General features: G+C 37.6%; 1 protein-coding gene across 6 annotated transcripts in view; it reads left to right on the top strand.

The window, feature by feature from the left end:
- The window catches only part of MINDY2 (MINDY lysine 48 deubiquitinase 2), a 93,697-nt gene that overhangs the window by 50,356 nt on the left and 29,010 nt on the right, over positions 1–14,331 (top strand). For 4 of the 6 annotated variants that reach the window (XM_063596679.1, XM_008953221.6, XM_003827898.7 and 1 more), the window contains exons 5-6: positions 3,249–3,351; positions 13,291–13,433. The exons of the other annotated variants lie outside the window; for them this stretch is intronic. In XM_063596679.1, the coding sequence (XP_063452749.1) occupies positions 3,249–3,351; positions 13,291–13,433 (246 nt within the window). The remainder of the gene's footprint in view (positions 1–3,248; positions 3,352–13,290; positions 13,434–14,331) is intronic. 6 annotated transcript variants of the gene reach the window in all.

Genomic DNA, 14,331 nt, shown 5'->3' on the forward strand with positions numbered 1-14,331 from the left:
ATTCCTGGGCTGAAGCAGTCCTCCCCTGCTAGCCTCCTAAAGTGTTGGGATTATAGACATGAGCCACTACACCTGGCCTTGAGTGAAATACTAATGTACAGATTCTGTCTATGAATATTTGAAATCTTTTTTTATTGGTACTCTAGAGAAATAGATTTGATTTTTGTATATTGATCTTTTTTTTTTTTTTTTTTTTTGAGACAGTGTTTTTGTTCTTGCTACCCAGGTGTGATCTCGGCTCACTGCAACCTCCACCTCCCAGTTTCAAGTGATCCTCCTGTCTCAGCCTCCCAAGTAGCTGGGATTACTGGTGCCCACCACCACGCCTGGCTAAATTTTTGTATTTTTTGTAGAGATGGGGTTTCCTCGTGTTGGCCAGGCTGGTCTGGAACTGCTGACCTCAGGTGATCTGCCCACCTCAGCTTCCCAAAGTGCTGGGATTACAGGCATGAGCCACTATGCCCAGCCTATTGATCTTGTGTTTATTATTGTAGTTGGGTTTTGGGGGGTTTTGTTTTGTTTTAGAGACAGTGTCTTGCTGCATTGCCCAGGCTGATGTGTAGTAGCATGATCATAGCTCATTGCAGCCTTGAACTCCTGGACTCAAGCGATCCTTTCCTCAGCCTCTTGAATAGCTGGGACTATGGACGTGCACCACCATGTCCAGCTAATTAAAAAGAAAAATTTTTTTAGAGGCCTTGCATGGTGGCTAACGCCTGTAATCCCAACATTTTGAAAGACCAAGATGGGAGAATTGCTTGAGCCCAGGAGTTTGAGACCAGCCTGGACAACGTAATGAGACCTGTCTCTACAAACAATTTAAAAATTAGCTGGGTGTGGTGATGTGTGCCTGTAGTCCCAGCTATGCAGGAGGCTGAGGTGGAAGGATTGCTTGAGCCTAGGAGGTCAAGGCTGCAGTGGGCTGTGATCACGCCACTACATTCCAGCGAGAGTGACACAGTGAGACCCAGATCACACCACTGCACTACAGCGTGGGTGACAGAGCGTGGGAGACAGAGTAAGAAAACAATCTCAAAAATATTTTTATTTTATTTTTAGAGACAGGAGTTTTGCTGTGTTACTCAGACTGGTCTTGAACTCCTGGCCTCAAGATACCCTCCTGCCTCAGCCTCCTAAATTGTTTGCATTACTGGTGTGAGCCACCACGCCCAACTTAGTGTAGCTATATTTTTGTGGATTTCTTAGAATTGAAAATTCAGATTATTTGAAAAGACTTACTGAAGTTGAGTCACTTATGAAAAGCACTATAAAGTAAAGGTGTTGAGGAAAATAACATCTGAAGAGATTGTGCCCTCAAATTGTTTCTTAAGGGTCTAACTTCTCATGTTACATAAATCAAAGCTGGAACTCATAGATTTTTTTTGTGCAATGTACATAGAATCTTATCCCAAGGATCCTCTCGCAAGGAAAAGGATTTGGCACTGCATCAAAAGATATGACCATTGAATACATTTTTGTGTTTTAAGTTAATGTGAAATGTTTAAGATATGGGCCAGGCACAGTGGCTCACACCTGTAATCCCAGCACTTTGGGAGACTGAGGCAGGCAGAGTACTTGAGGTCAGGAGTTCAAGACCATCCTGGCCAACATAGTGAAACCGCAACTCTACTAAAAATACAAAAATTAGTTGGGCATGGTGGCGTGCACCTGTAGTCCCAGCTACTAGGGAGGCTGAGGCAGGAGAATCGCTTGAACCCGGGAGGCAGAGGTTGCAGTGAGCCAAGACTGTGTCAGTGCACTCTAGCCTGGCGACAGAGTGAGACTCCATCTCAAAACAAACAAACAAACAAACAAAAATTAGTCAGGTGTGGTGGCGGGCGCCTGTAATCCCTGCTACTCAGGAGGCTGAGGCAGGAGAATCACTTGAACCCAGGAGGCAGAGGTTGCAGTGAGCCAAGGTCACACCACTGCACTCCAGCCTGGGCAACAGAGTGAGACTCCATCTCAAAAAAAAAAAACAAAAAAAAAACAGTATTTAAGATATTTATGCCTGTAAACATTTTCCACAATTTCCTGCTGTGACTTTTTGAATTAACTGATTGTTTACTCAACCAATCATCAGTTCCAGTTGTATGAGTTAAGAGGCTTTTAATATTGTAGACTTTTTCATAAACAAGGAAAATAAATTATAGCCTAGAATGGTGGTTCTCAAACTTCGCTATGCATCGGAATCACCTGGGCAGTGGAATGAAAACTTAGACAATTGAGAAGCAACATGAGCCTGAAATTCTTTTACATCTTTTTAACAAGCTCCCCAAGTTTGAAAACCACTGCTATGAGTATTGTGCAGATATATGTTGAGACCTGTGGTATTCAAAGAGTAAGTCTTCAAGGTGATCATTTGAATGTAGGAAGAAAACATTGGCCCTCTTATTTTTATTTATGTAATTCTAAAATTTGTATTTGTTTTATTAGGTGTATAACTTACTAATACAGCAGTACACATAAATAATTTATAAATACATATAAATATATTTTTATGTATGGAAAGGCAACTATATAAGTTGTTTAGACAGTAGAAACCTCTTTTTCTTCTATAGTCAAAGCAAAGTGTAATGGAGAGAGAGAAGCCCAATTTTATTTTCCTATAGCTTAAAAGTTTAAGTTTACTCTACTGCTGTACCTCTAAAAACAAAGATTAAATAAGAATCATGGCGCATATCCCATCCCCGATTAACATATATTAACTTTTCTTCAGGAAAATAACATTAGTTATCTCTACTCATATCTCCACTATACTTTTCTAGGAAATAAGTAATAAAATGGAATAATTTTATTAATCCTATAAATTAACATATTTAAAGTTGCCTTGCTTTAAATGTGCAACATTTGTTTTTTAGTTAAAAAAAAAAAACTTGATACTTTATGCTGGGAGAAAAAAAAGGATATTTTCTTATTTTGTCTTCTGGAATAGTTTATGTTTTATTTTGATCACTTAAATACATGTTTATGACCTTAAGAAATAAAGTTGCATGTAATAATCCCATTTAATCTTATTTTGCATAATTAAAATAATACAACTGCAGTATTTTTCATAATGTGTCCTACTGAGCTGTAAACAAACCTGGAAACTGTTGGGTGTTGATTTTAGTGGTGATTTTGTTTTTCGTAAATAATAGTTTTATATTTAGTATTATATTAGAATAAAATTCTAAAGAGTGATGTGGCTTTCTTTTGTTTTGTTCCTAATCTTACCATGATTAGTGAGACAGTCATTTGTTTTCTAGATTGATGACATTGTAAAAGCTGTTGGTAACTGCAGCTACAACCAACTAGTGGAGAAGATCATCTCTTGTAAACAGTCAGACAATAGTGAGCTGGTTAGTGAAGGTGGGTGAGTGCTGCTATTTCCTGACTTTTGAAATTCTTGGCAAGATAATTTTTCTTATAACTTAATATCTTTCAAATTTCTTAAATAAGACTTCTAAAAAACACATGTTATATTACTTGTATGAATTTTAAGAAGTAACCATCCATAGGCTGGGCACGGTGGCTCACGCCTGTAATCCCAGCACTTTGAGAGGCCGAGGCAGGCAAATCACCTGAGGACAGGAGTTCAGGATCAGCCTGGCCAACATGATGAAACCACGTGTCTACTAAAAATACAACAAAAAATTAGCTGGCCATGGTGTCGCATGCCTGTAATCCCAGCTACTCAGGAGGCTGAGGCAGGAGAATTGCTTGAACCCAGGAGGTGGAGGTTGCAGTGAGCCGAGATCGTGCCACTGTACTCCACCCTGGGCAACAGAGTGACTCTGTATCAAAAAAAAAAAAGAAGAAGTAATCATTCATACATTCATAAAGGTGCCAATGAAAGGTTTTTCCTAGAACTCTTTTTCATTTAACTTGTAAAATCAGGCCTGGATTCTATTAAAAATTTTTGGAATCACTTGCTAACTTTGGTATGGTCAGGTACCCAGAGGTTACTGATAATTACTTTCTTAAAAAAAATGTTTATTATTTAGGAGTCCTGAATGGACTTTATCATTGATCCTGAATACTTCAACTGACTGAGATGAGTATTATGGTGCTCAAGTACTCTAGATTTTAGTAGACCTCTGCCTTATATTTCAGTATAATACAATATTAAAGCCCCATTCTGGATCAGAGTATGCCTCTGAAAATCAGTTTTTCTAATCCTTAGCTAACTGGAATTCCTAAATTCATTGTCACAAAATCAGTTTAATATTTTTTCAACTGTGTTCCAGTCAATGATGAGAAAAGGAGATTTGAAACAGAATGCTATCAAAAGGCATAGCATGTAGATATACCTTCTCAGTCCCCACTTCACTCTTTCAAAAATATACATAAATACTGAGGCTATAATTCTTCTATCTGTGAAAGGGAAACAAAAGAGAAAGAGAAATCATGAGAAGTGGGGCATGAGTTTTAGTCTCTCTCAGACACACAATTATTTTACATAAGATATAATAAAAGTTTATTACAATTATCACATTTTTAAGAATTAAAACTAACGACTACAGGAGCATGTGAGCATATAAAAGATATGTACCTGAATTCCATCTATATTAATCAGAATCCAACTAATTACATAACTTAATTATCCAGAAGTTTAACACATTTTTGCAAAAGAGGAAAATAAGAAGAAAATGCATAGTGTTTTAGTTAAGGTTTATCCTAATCTTTTTTTTTTCTTTTTTTTTTTTTTTGATACGGAGTTTCACTCTTGTTGCCCAGGCTGGAGTGCAATGGCGCGATCTCAGCTCACTGCAACCTCCGCCTCCCAGGATGAAGCCATTCTCCTTCCTCAGCCTCCTGAGTAGCTGGGATTACAGGCATGCAATAATTTTGTATTTTTAGTACAGATGGGATTTTGTCATGTTGGTCAAGCTGGGAGGTTTATGCTATTCTTCTACTTGCAGTAAACATATAAAGATACAGGGACAGGCTGGACATTGTGGCCCACACCTGTAATCCCAGCACTTTGGGAGGCTGAGGCAGGAGGATTGCTTGAGCCCAGGAGTTTGAGACTAGCCTGGGCAACGTAGCAAGATCCCATCTCTAAAAAATAAAAATAAAAAATTAGCCAGGCACCTCTAGCTCCACGTACTTGGGAGGCTGAGGCTGAAAGATCACTTGAGCCCAGGAGGTCAAGGCTGCAGTGAGCCAATATCATGCCACTACACTCCAGCCTGGGCAACAGAACAGAATCTGTCTCAAAAACAAAACAAAACAAAACAAAAAACAGTATAGAGTCGTTGATCATTGATTCGTCTGACAACTCTTTTGTTACAGCATGAGGCAGCAGTGTTCAAATTTTAGGAGAGAAAGAAGCAATAAAAACTGTTACAAAAGTATATTCTCTCAATTAACAAAATTCCTTCTCAGTGAGCTAGAATGTATGGGGAAAAAATTCCACTCACTAGAAGTTTGCATTCCTATACAAGCTCTCATTACCATAGATAATTACTAAAAAGAAGCTCCTATTTTAAAAATGTCTATCTACGGAATCCTTCTTTTTCAGTAATGTCCAATATACCAGAGTATGCTATTCAGTAGTACTTGAAGGAACAATAGGATTCAGAAAGTGGTAACAGACAGAATGCTAGCCAAGAAGTAATACTTGGATAAACTGACTTATGGAGTATGAAGCTATGTGAAACACTGTTAACATCTTTCCCAATTCTGGCTACAAATACAGTAAGGGTAGGACTTAGTACTATAATAATTAACAAAATGAACAAAAAAATCAGTTCCTTCATTACTTCTTTTTCCTTAACCTGATGTCACAAATATTATTATTTCTCTGACATTGATTCCTCAGGATAATGAAAAACTATAGTTAATATATGTGTTATTGATAATTTAGGAAGAACATCATGGTGAAAGCAAAGAAAGAAACCCTCTAAAATGGTATAGAATTTTTAGGGAATATCTGCTGGGCATATTTATTACTTCCTTGATACATAAATTTCATAATGATGAAATTCTACATAACATATTTCCATATTAAAGAATAATTATATGTGTCATTTAGCATAATTAAAAAGCTAAACTAGATTTTTGTTGATAAGTAACTACAAATTTGTAGTTCATTTTAAATAATTACTTAACTCCAATGGTTACTTGTATAAGACACTAAGAAATCATGGAAAATAAAAGACCATAATAGACATTTTTACTTACTTTGCAGCAATTAGCTTTTCTTCATCATATTATCTTTTTTTTTTTTTTTTGAGACAGTCTCGCTCTGTCACCCAGGCTGGAGTGTAGTGGCACGATCTCGGCTCACTGTAACCTCTGCCCCATGGATTCAAGCAATTCTCCTGCCTCAGCCTCCTGAGTAGCTGGGACTACAGGCATGTGCCACCATGCCCGACTAATTTTTGTATTTTTAGTAGAGATGAGATTTCACCATGTTGGCCAGGCTGGTCTCAAACTCCTGACCTCAGGTGATCCGCCAGCCTCAGCCTCCCAAAGTGCTGCGACTACAGGCATAAGCCACCTCGCCCAGCCCATCATATATCATATTATCTTGAGTGGTGTTCAGTTAAAGTAATCTGCTTTCTTTTTCTGTTTAGCCTGCAATTGTGGCTTTCCCTTTAAATCAATAAAATACCTCAAAGCCGACTTATTTCTAATCTTTATTAAAAAATAAGTTTTGGTCACAGGTGATAACTTTTTAAAAATTCAAACATTTTATTTCCTATCAAGGTATGGGGAATAAGAAATACATTCACTAACATTCCTTTTTAAGGGAAAAGAAATGTTATTTAGCAAATAATCAAATAGAGTTAGGTGTTCTTTCAACTTCTTTTAGATAACATTTGCTTTCCTTGATTCTAATGCCTTATAAGTAAAGGTGCAGAACTTTTACTTTACATAGAATACTTAATTGTAGAATACACTGCTTTTGGGTGTCGATACCTTTTTTATTTTCTACTTCTTTTCCAGTACAATGATGAATAGAAACAATACCTTTTTGAATCTGGTTGTGATGATGCTGATTTTTCATGGCAGCAAAAATCAGCAAGTTTAAAAAAAAGCGCAGTACCAGCAGCCAGACTTCACCATAGCTATTCATTTAATTCCAGATGCTCTCAGGAATGGTTCTTTTTTGTTTGTTTGTTTGTGTGGTGTTTGTTTGTTTGTTTGTTTTGAGACAGAGTCTTGCTCAGATGCCCAGGCTGGAGGCTGGAGTGCAGTGGTACAATTTTGGCTCACTGCAACCTCTGCCTCCCAGGTTCAAGCAATTCTTCTGCCTTAGCCTCCCAGGTAGCTGGGACTACAGGCTCACGCCACCACGCTGGCTAATTTTTTGTATTTTTAGGTGAGACAGGGTTTCACCATGTTGCCCAGGCTGGTCTCAAACTCCTGACATCAGGTGATCCTCCCACCTCAGCCTCCCAAAGTGCTGGGATTACAGGTGTGAGCTGCCATACCCAGCCTAGGAATGTTTCTTTAACAATTGTTCCTAGGACAAAAATATGCTTATAAAAATATTTCTAGGATATGTATTCGTTTATTCAAATATTTATTGAGCCTTTATTATGTGCCATAGACACTGAACATTATAGTTTGGCTTATTATTATTTTTATTAAATAATATTGGTTTCCTTTTCTTTTTCTTTCTTCAACTTTTATTTTAAAAAATCTCAAACCTATAAAAAAAGGTTGTAATAGCACAGTGAACATTTATATGCTCTTTATCTAAATTTACCAATTGTTGATATACTGAATGTTTTCTTTTTTTCTGTATTCACACAATCTTTTTTTTTTTTTTTTTTTTTTTGAGATGGAGTTTTGCTCTTGTTGCCCAGGCTGGAGTACAATGGCGCAACCTTGGCTTACCACAACCTCTGCCTCCCAGGCTCAAGTGATTCTCCTTCCTCGGCCTCCCAAGTAGCTAGGATTACAGGCATGCGCCACCACACCTGACTAATTTTGTATTTTTAGTAGAGATGGGGTTTCTCTGTGTTGGTCAAGCTGGTCTCGAACTCCCAACCTCAGGTGATCCGCCCGCCTTGGCCTTCCAAAGTGCTGGTATTACAGACATGAGCCACTGCACCTGGCCCCACACACTCTTTTTTCCCTAAATCTTGTGAGAATTAATTGCAAATATAGCACTTTACCTGTAAATGCTTCATCATTTGTCTCCTAAGAACAAGGAATTCTCTTATATAAATTCTCCTATATAATCACAATACAATTATTTCAAGCAATTTAGCATTGATACAATATTATTTAATATATTGTTCATATCAGAATTCTCCCGTTTTCCCAGTAATGCCCCTAATAGCTTTTAATTTTTTTCAATGGAGGCTCCAATTATGGATCATTTAGTTGTCACATCTCTTTAGTCTTGTGTAATCTAGAATAGTTCTGTAACCTTATTCCTTCCTCCCTCCCTTCCTCCCTTCCTTCCTTCATTTCTCCTTTCCTCCCTTGCTTCCTCACTCCTTTCCTTCCTTGCTTCCTCCCTCCTTTCCTTCCTTTTTTGTCTTTTATGACATTGACTTTTTAAAATAGTCCAGGCCAGTTGTTCCATAGAATATTCCTCAATTTGGATTCATCTGATTATTTCCTCATTAGTAGATTCAGGTTATATATTTTTGGCAGGGATGCTACATAGGTGACATTGTGTCTTTCCCAGTGCATCAAATCGGGGGTACATGAGCCTGATTATCTCATTATTGGTGATGTTCAAATATGATAAGATAATATCTGCCAGGTTTTTATATTGTAAAGATGTCCTTTTCCCTTGGTAGTTAATAAGTCACCTGTGATATTATTCTTTGAACTGTGTGACTATGCTATTTGTTAATAATCTTTAACCAGGTAGATTTGGCATCCATTGATTCTTGCCTGAATCAGTTATTACTGTGGTGGTTATAATTTCTGTTATTCCTTCTGTTTATTAGTTGTTATTCTTCTGTAACAGAACAGTTTTCCCTTCTCTTCCTTCTCCTCCTTCCCCATTAAAAAAATTGTATCAATATAAACTCATGGATTCCTTTTTATTCAGACAGAACGGAGTCTCGTTGTGTCATCCAGGCTGGAGTGTAGTGGCGCGATCTCGGCTCACTGTAAGCTCCGCCTTCCGGGTTCATGCCGTTCTCTTGCCTCAGCCTCCCGAGTAGCTGAGACTACAGGCGCCCGCCACCACGGCCGGCTAATTTTTTTGTACTTTTAGTAGAGACGGGGTTTCACCGTGGTCTCGATCTCCTCACCTCGTGATTCTCCCGCCTCGTCCTCCCAAAGTGCCGGGATTACAGGCATGAGCCACCGTGCCTGGCCTATTCAGTGTATTATAATCCATTATCATTATTCTTTTTGATGCTTTAATTGTTCTAAATGTGATATGGCCAGTGGGATGCCCTCAAGTTGGGTCTTGTGTTCTTTTGTATCTCCTCATCTTTACTTGAGCACTCATTTTTTGGCACAGTAAAATGTTCTGGGCTCCCTACTGCACTCCTGGAATCAAATCATATGAGTGGGCTGGGCGCAGTGGCTCATGCCTGTAATCCCAGCACTTTGGGAGGCCAAGGTGGGTGGATCACCTGAGGTCAGGAGTTCGAGACCAGCCTGGCCAACATGGTGAGACCCTGTCTCTACTAAAAATACAAAAAATTAGCTGGGTGTGCAGTGAGCCGAGATAGCGCCACTGCACTCCAGTCTGGAAACGGAGTGAGACTCCATCTCAAAAAAAAAAAAAAAATCATATGAGCTTTTATCTTTTCAAGTAAAATCTGGGCATTTGTCATTAAAATAAATTGTTTTGCCCATCCTTTTGAGGAAAAAATACATTAATGTATTTGATCTTTGAAACTTAAATGTAGATTAAATTCTTAAAAGTTAGATTGTTTAAAGCTGTCACAGTGACAAGTTAAGTTCTCACTAAGCTTAAATTTGAACACAAATCTGAGACAGGACCACATCTAGGCAACATTTTAAAATAAATCAAGTTTCCTTCCTTCCTATTTCTACTTTCTATTCCTTTTTGACTAATTATAGTACCTCTGTAACTTCACCATCTTTAAGGCATTCATCACTTTCATGTTCTCTAATAACTGTCCAGTAACAGAGGAAAACAGTTTAATGAACTAGTTTATTATTGAATTTCTTTTTTTTTTTTTTTTTTTTTTTGTCACCCAGGCTGGAGTGCAGTGGTGCGATCTCGGCTCACTGAAAGCTCTGCCTCCCAGTTCACGTCATTCTCCTGCCTCAGCCTCCCGAGTAGCTGGGACTACAGGCACCTGCCACCATGCCTGGCTAATTTTTTTGTATTTTTAGTAGAGACGGGGTTTCACCAGGTAAGTCAGGATGGTCTCGATCTCCTGACCTCGTGATCCGCCCGCCTTCCAAAGTGCTGGGATTACAGGCATGAGCCACCGCGCCCAGCCTTAAATTTCTGAACGTAAGAAATATTTTCAAATATAGTAATCTTCTCAGGAAAATAAGGCTTAATTTAAATTTATTTTCATGAATAATACTCTATTATCATTAAGTTTTTTACCTTTAGTATCATCAATAACAATAACAATAAAATTGAGATTTAATGTGAATGTTGTAAATAAACTGGATTATTTGAATCAATAACACCTCTTTGAGCGTTATAATGATTCTCTGATAAGTTTACAAATAAATAAACTGCTGTGTAACACTTACAGTTGTTTTCCAAAATTTGTTTAAATAGTTGTAAAAAGTTGAAACTAGATTGAGCTTTTCAATAAAGGCTAATTAATTATAAAAATTTAAAACTAGGTTAGCCTTTTCCACTAAAACCACTGTTTAAGAGATGACAGGAGAATTACGAAACATTGTTTTTTCTAGTTCTTAATAAGCTATGCTTTATGGTTTTGGGAGAGATATAATTCAAGTGGCATTTATAATACTCATCTGCAATAAATTTTAAAATTTAATATCCATAATAATTCTCCTAGGTTACTGTCTTCACTTTGCCATAACTAGTTTGATGTCCTTGGGCAAGTCACTTATTCTCTCTGAGCCTATGTCCTATTCTGTAAAAAGAAGTAGCTGAGAAAGACCTTTCTAATGTTGAATTTTTGAATTTCACACTAACATGAAAGTAATGTGCTATATCTCCACTGAATTTCTGTGTCTTTTTGAAAGGGATCTGTGGAGAGGATATTGGGTGAGTAAGGTATGGAGGGGGCTTTTAAAAACATCTTTCTGAAGGGAACATTTAGTAATACAGATATTACAGACGGCAGTGGTACTTTTCAGCACAGGCATACCCAAGAAGTTGCAAGTATTCAATGAATTTCTTTTGGCTGTAGACCTCTTTATAGTTTTTGTACTTCTTCTATCATAACAAAGTCCTTGCAATAGTGTGATAATTATAGCGTGGTAAGTTTTTACAACCACTTTGTAGCTTGAAGTACTATGGTTTGACACTAAGGGATGTCGAGGGAGTGGAATAAACCTATGTTATCTGCTTCTGGCACTACCAAGTTTTCTTTTCAATTTATTGTTGAAGTGTTAGTTTCATACCACAGATTTATCTTTAGTCCCTGTATCTATATCTCTCAGATCACTTATGAAACTTTTTAGGGCATTCCCTTCCCTCCTCCCCCATTGCTTCCGAGACATCTCTACTTACTCCAAAAGGAAGGAGGGAAAGAAGAAGAGAAATACAAGTTTAAAAAATATGTATACAGTTGATTCTCATTATTCATGGTAGCTATGTTCTATAAAGTTACTGTGAACACTGAATTAGTGAATGCTGAACCACTGTCCCTAGGATAAATATGAGTGAGTTTTCAAGGAGCGTTTGGTAACATTTTCATCAGCTGATCAGTACATAAACTTGTTTTATGTGTGTTTCTGTTAAACACACCTTATTTAATATATACTGTCGATTCACTAGCGTTAAACTCACAGCCAACAGCACTACAGATAGAATATCCCTAATCTGAAAATCCAAAATCCAAAATGCTCCAAAATCTAAACACCAACATGACGCTCACAGGAAATGCTCATTGGAGGATTTCAGATTTATCATTTTCAGATTAGGGATGCTCAGCTGATCAGTATAATGCAAACATTCCAAAATCCAAAAGAATCCACACCCAAAACACTTCTGATCTCAAGCTTTTTAGATAAGTGATACTCAACCTGTATAACTCATGCCTGAACGAAACCTATCTAGCACGTGTATTTTCTCCATAAGGCACATCACAGCCTTTGTCTACTGAATACTAGCCAGCACTTTGGCATTATGCTTGGATGCTGTTTGAAACAGCAAAATCACCAACAGAAAGCATAAAAATGTGAAAAACATGGCACTAAATAGACCATGAAAGGGACACTTGTTTATAGTATGCGAGAGAGCTGAAGCAAGAAGGCAGAATGTTGCCTTGTTTGACCTCAGCTGGGAATGTGCACATTGGGCCACTCAGAATTTTCACCAGTCTTCACATGTCCACAAACAAGCATGAAAATGCTACAAGTATTGATTTGGGGGATCTAAATAAATTTTAGCCAGTTAGATGAACTTGTAGATATGAACTTGCAATGAGGATCAATTGTGTATATGAAGATCAGTTGTGTGTGTGTGTGTGTATATATATATGTTTTAAATTATACCCCGGATCACTTCTGTATATTTTATTGTATTTCAAAAACAAAAGCCATAATATCTATTTCTGAACTTGATACATCTACATGAGTGGCATATGTTGGAGGAGATTAGCATAAAAATGGCATAAAAAACCATTAAAAATGGCATCATTTATCCCACGGCTTTCTGTTCAGCCTTATGCCTACTTTTAGTTTTAAAGCAAGAATTGAGAAGTTTACAACTTAAGAATTATCTAGGATTTTTGTGAAATCTTAAGCTACTCAATTTATTAGGGCTACTTTTAATTTGAAAACACCTTGCTATTGGGAGGTAGCTGTTGACTGACATTTTTCTTTCCCACCCATTTTTAAAATTGCCTGACACCTGTCTTTTTACTTGCTTTCATGGCTTTTAGTTTTATTGTGTCTGCTTTTTTACTGCAACCTGCATGAAATCCTTTGTAATAGTAGGTGAAGTATAAGTAAATGCATTTGTTTATAAAAAAGAATTTCACATAACTATTTAGGATAGGAATGTCTGTATACACATATTTCATTGCAAAATTAAAAACACAAATGTCCAGTTTGGAGCCATCATAAAGTAGTAGGGAAAGTATTATAATTATTGGCCTTTTTCCATACTTGGAACACACTTTAAATAGAAAAAGAATAACTTTTTGATTTTGAAATTATTCTTCTATCTAATGTTATGCATTGGTTCTATAGGCTTTGTAGCTGAGCAGTTTCTAAATAACACAGCCACTCAACTGACATACCATGGATTATGTGAACTAACTTCAACGGTTCAGGAAGGAGAACTTTGTGTGTTCTTTCGGAATAATCATTTTAGCACCATGACCAAATACAAGGTATGATATAGAAATAGCTATTTAATCGTGATTCTAAATCGAAGGAGCTTGATGTCTTTTGAGCTGCTTATAAATAAAATATTTTAGCGTAATATTTCTTAACCATCAAATTTTGAAGGTAATTATTAAATACAGTACTTCTTAAGGATGGGATGGATTAACAATTGAAGCATTACCTCAAATCACTTTTTGTTTTTTAATTCTCAACTTCTTTTTCACAGATCTTTGCAATAAGAAGTATTTTATTATTTTCTTTCTGAGAGAAAAAAATGATAAACCCTAGAGATAGAACTAGGATGACTTCTTTTTTTTTTTTTTTTTGAAATGGAATTTCGCTCTTGTTGCCCAGGCTGGAGTGCAATGGCGTGATCTCGGCTCACCGCAACCTCTGCCTCCCAGGTTCAGGCGATTCTCCTACCTCAGCTTCCCGAGTAGCTGGGATTACGGGCATGCACCACCATGCCTGGCTAATTTTTGTGTATTTTTAGGAGAGACGGGGTTTCTCCATGTTGGTCAGGCTGGTCTCAAACTCCTGACCTCAGGTGATCGCCCGCCTCAGCCTCCCAAAGTGCTGGGATTACAGGCGTGAGCCACCACGCCCAGACTTTTTTTTTTTTTTTCTTTTTTGAGACAGAGTTTCACTCTTGTTGCCCAGGCTGGAGTACAATGGCGTGATTTCAGTTCACCGCAACCTCCGCCTCAGGTTCAAGCGATTCTACTGCCTCAGCCTCCCGAGTAGCTGGGATTATAGGTATGCGCCACCACACCTGGCTAATTTTGTGTGTTTAGTAGAGACGGGGTTTCTCCATGTTGGTCAGGCTGGTCTCAAACTCCCGACCTCAGATGATAGCCCGCCTCAGCCTCCCAAAGTGCTGGGATTACAGGCGTGAGCCACCGT

The sequence above is a fragment of the Pan paniscus genome, chromosome 16 (genome assembly GCF_029289425.2).
Source record: "Pan paniscus chromosome 16, NHGRI_mPanPan1-v2.0_pri, whole genome shotgun sequence".
Taxonomy (NCBI): Eukaryota; Metazoa; Chordata; class Mammalia; order Primates; family Hominidae; genus Pan; species Pan paniscus.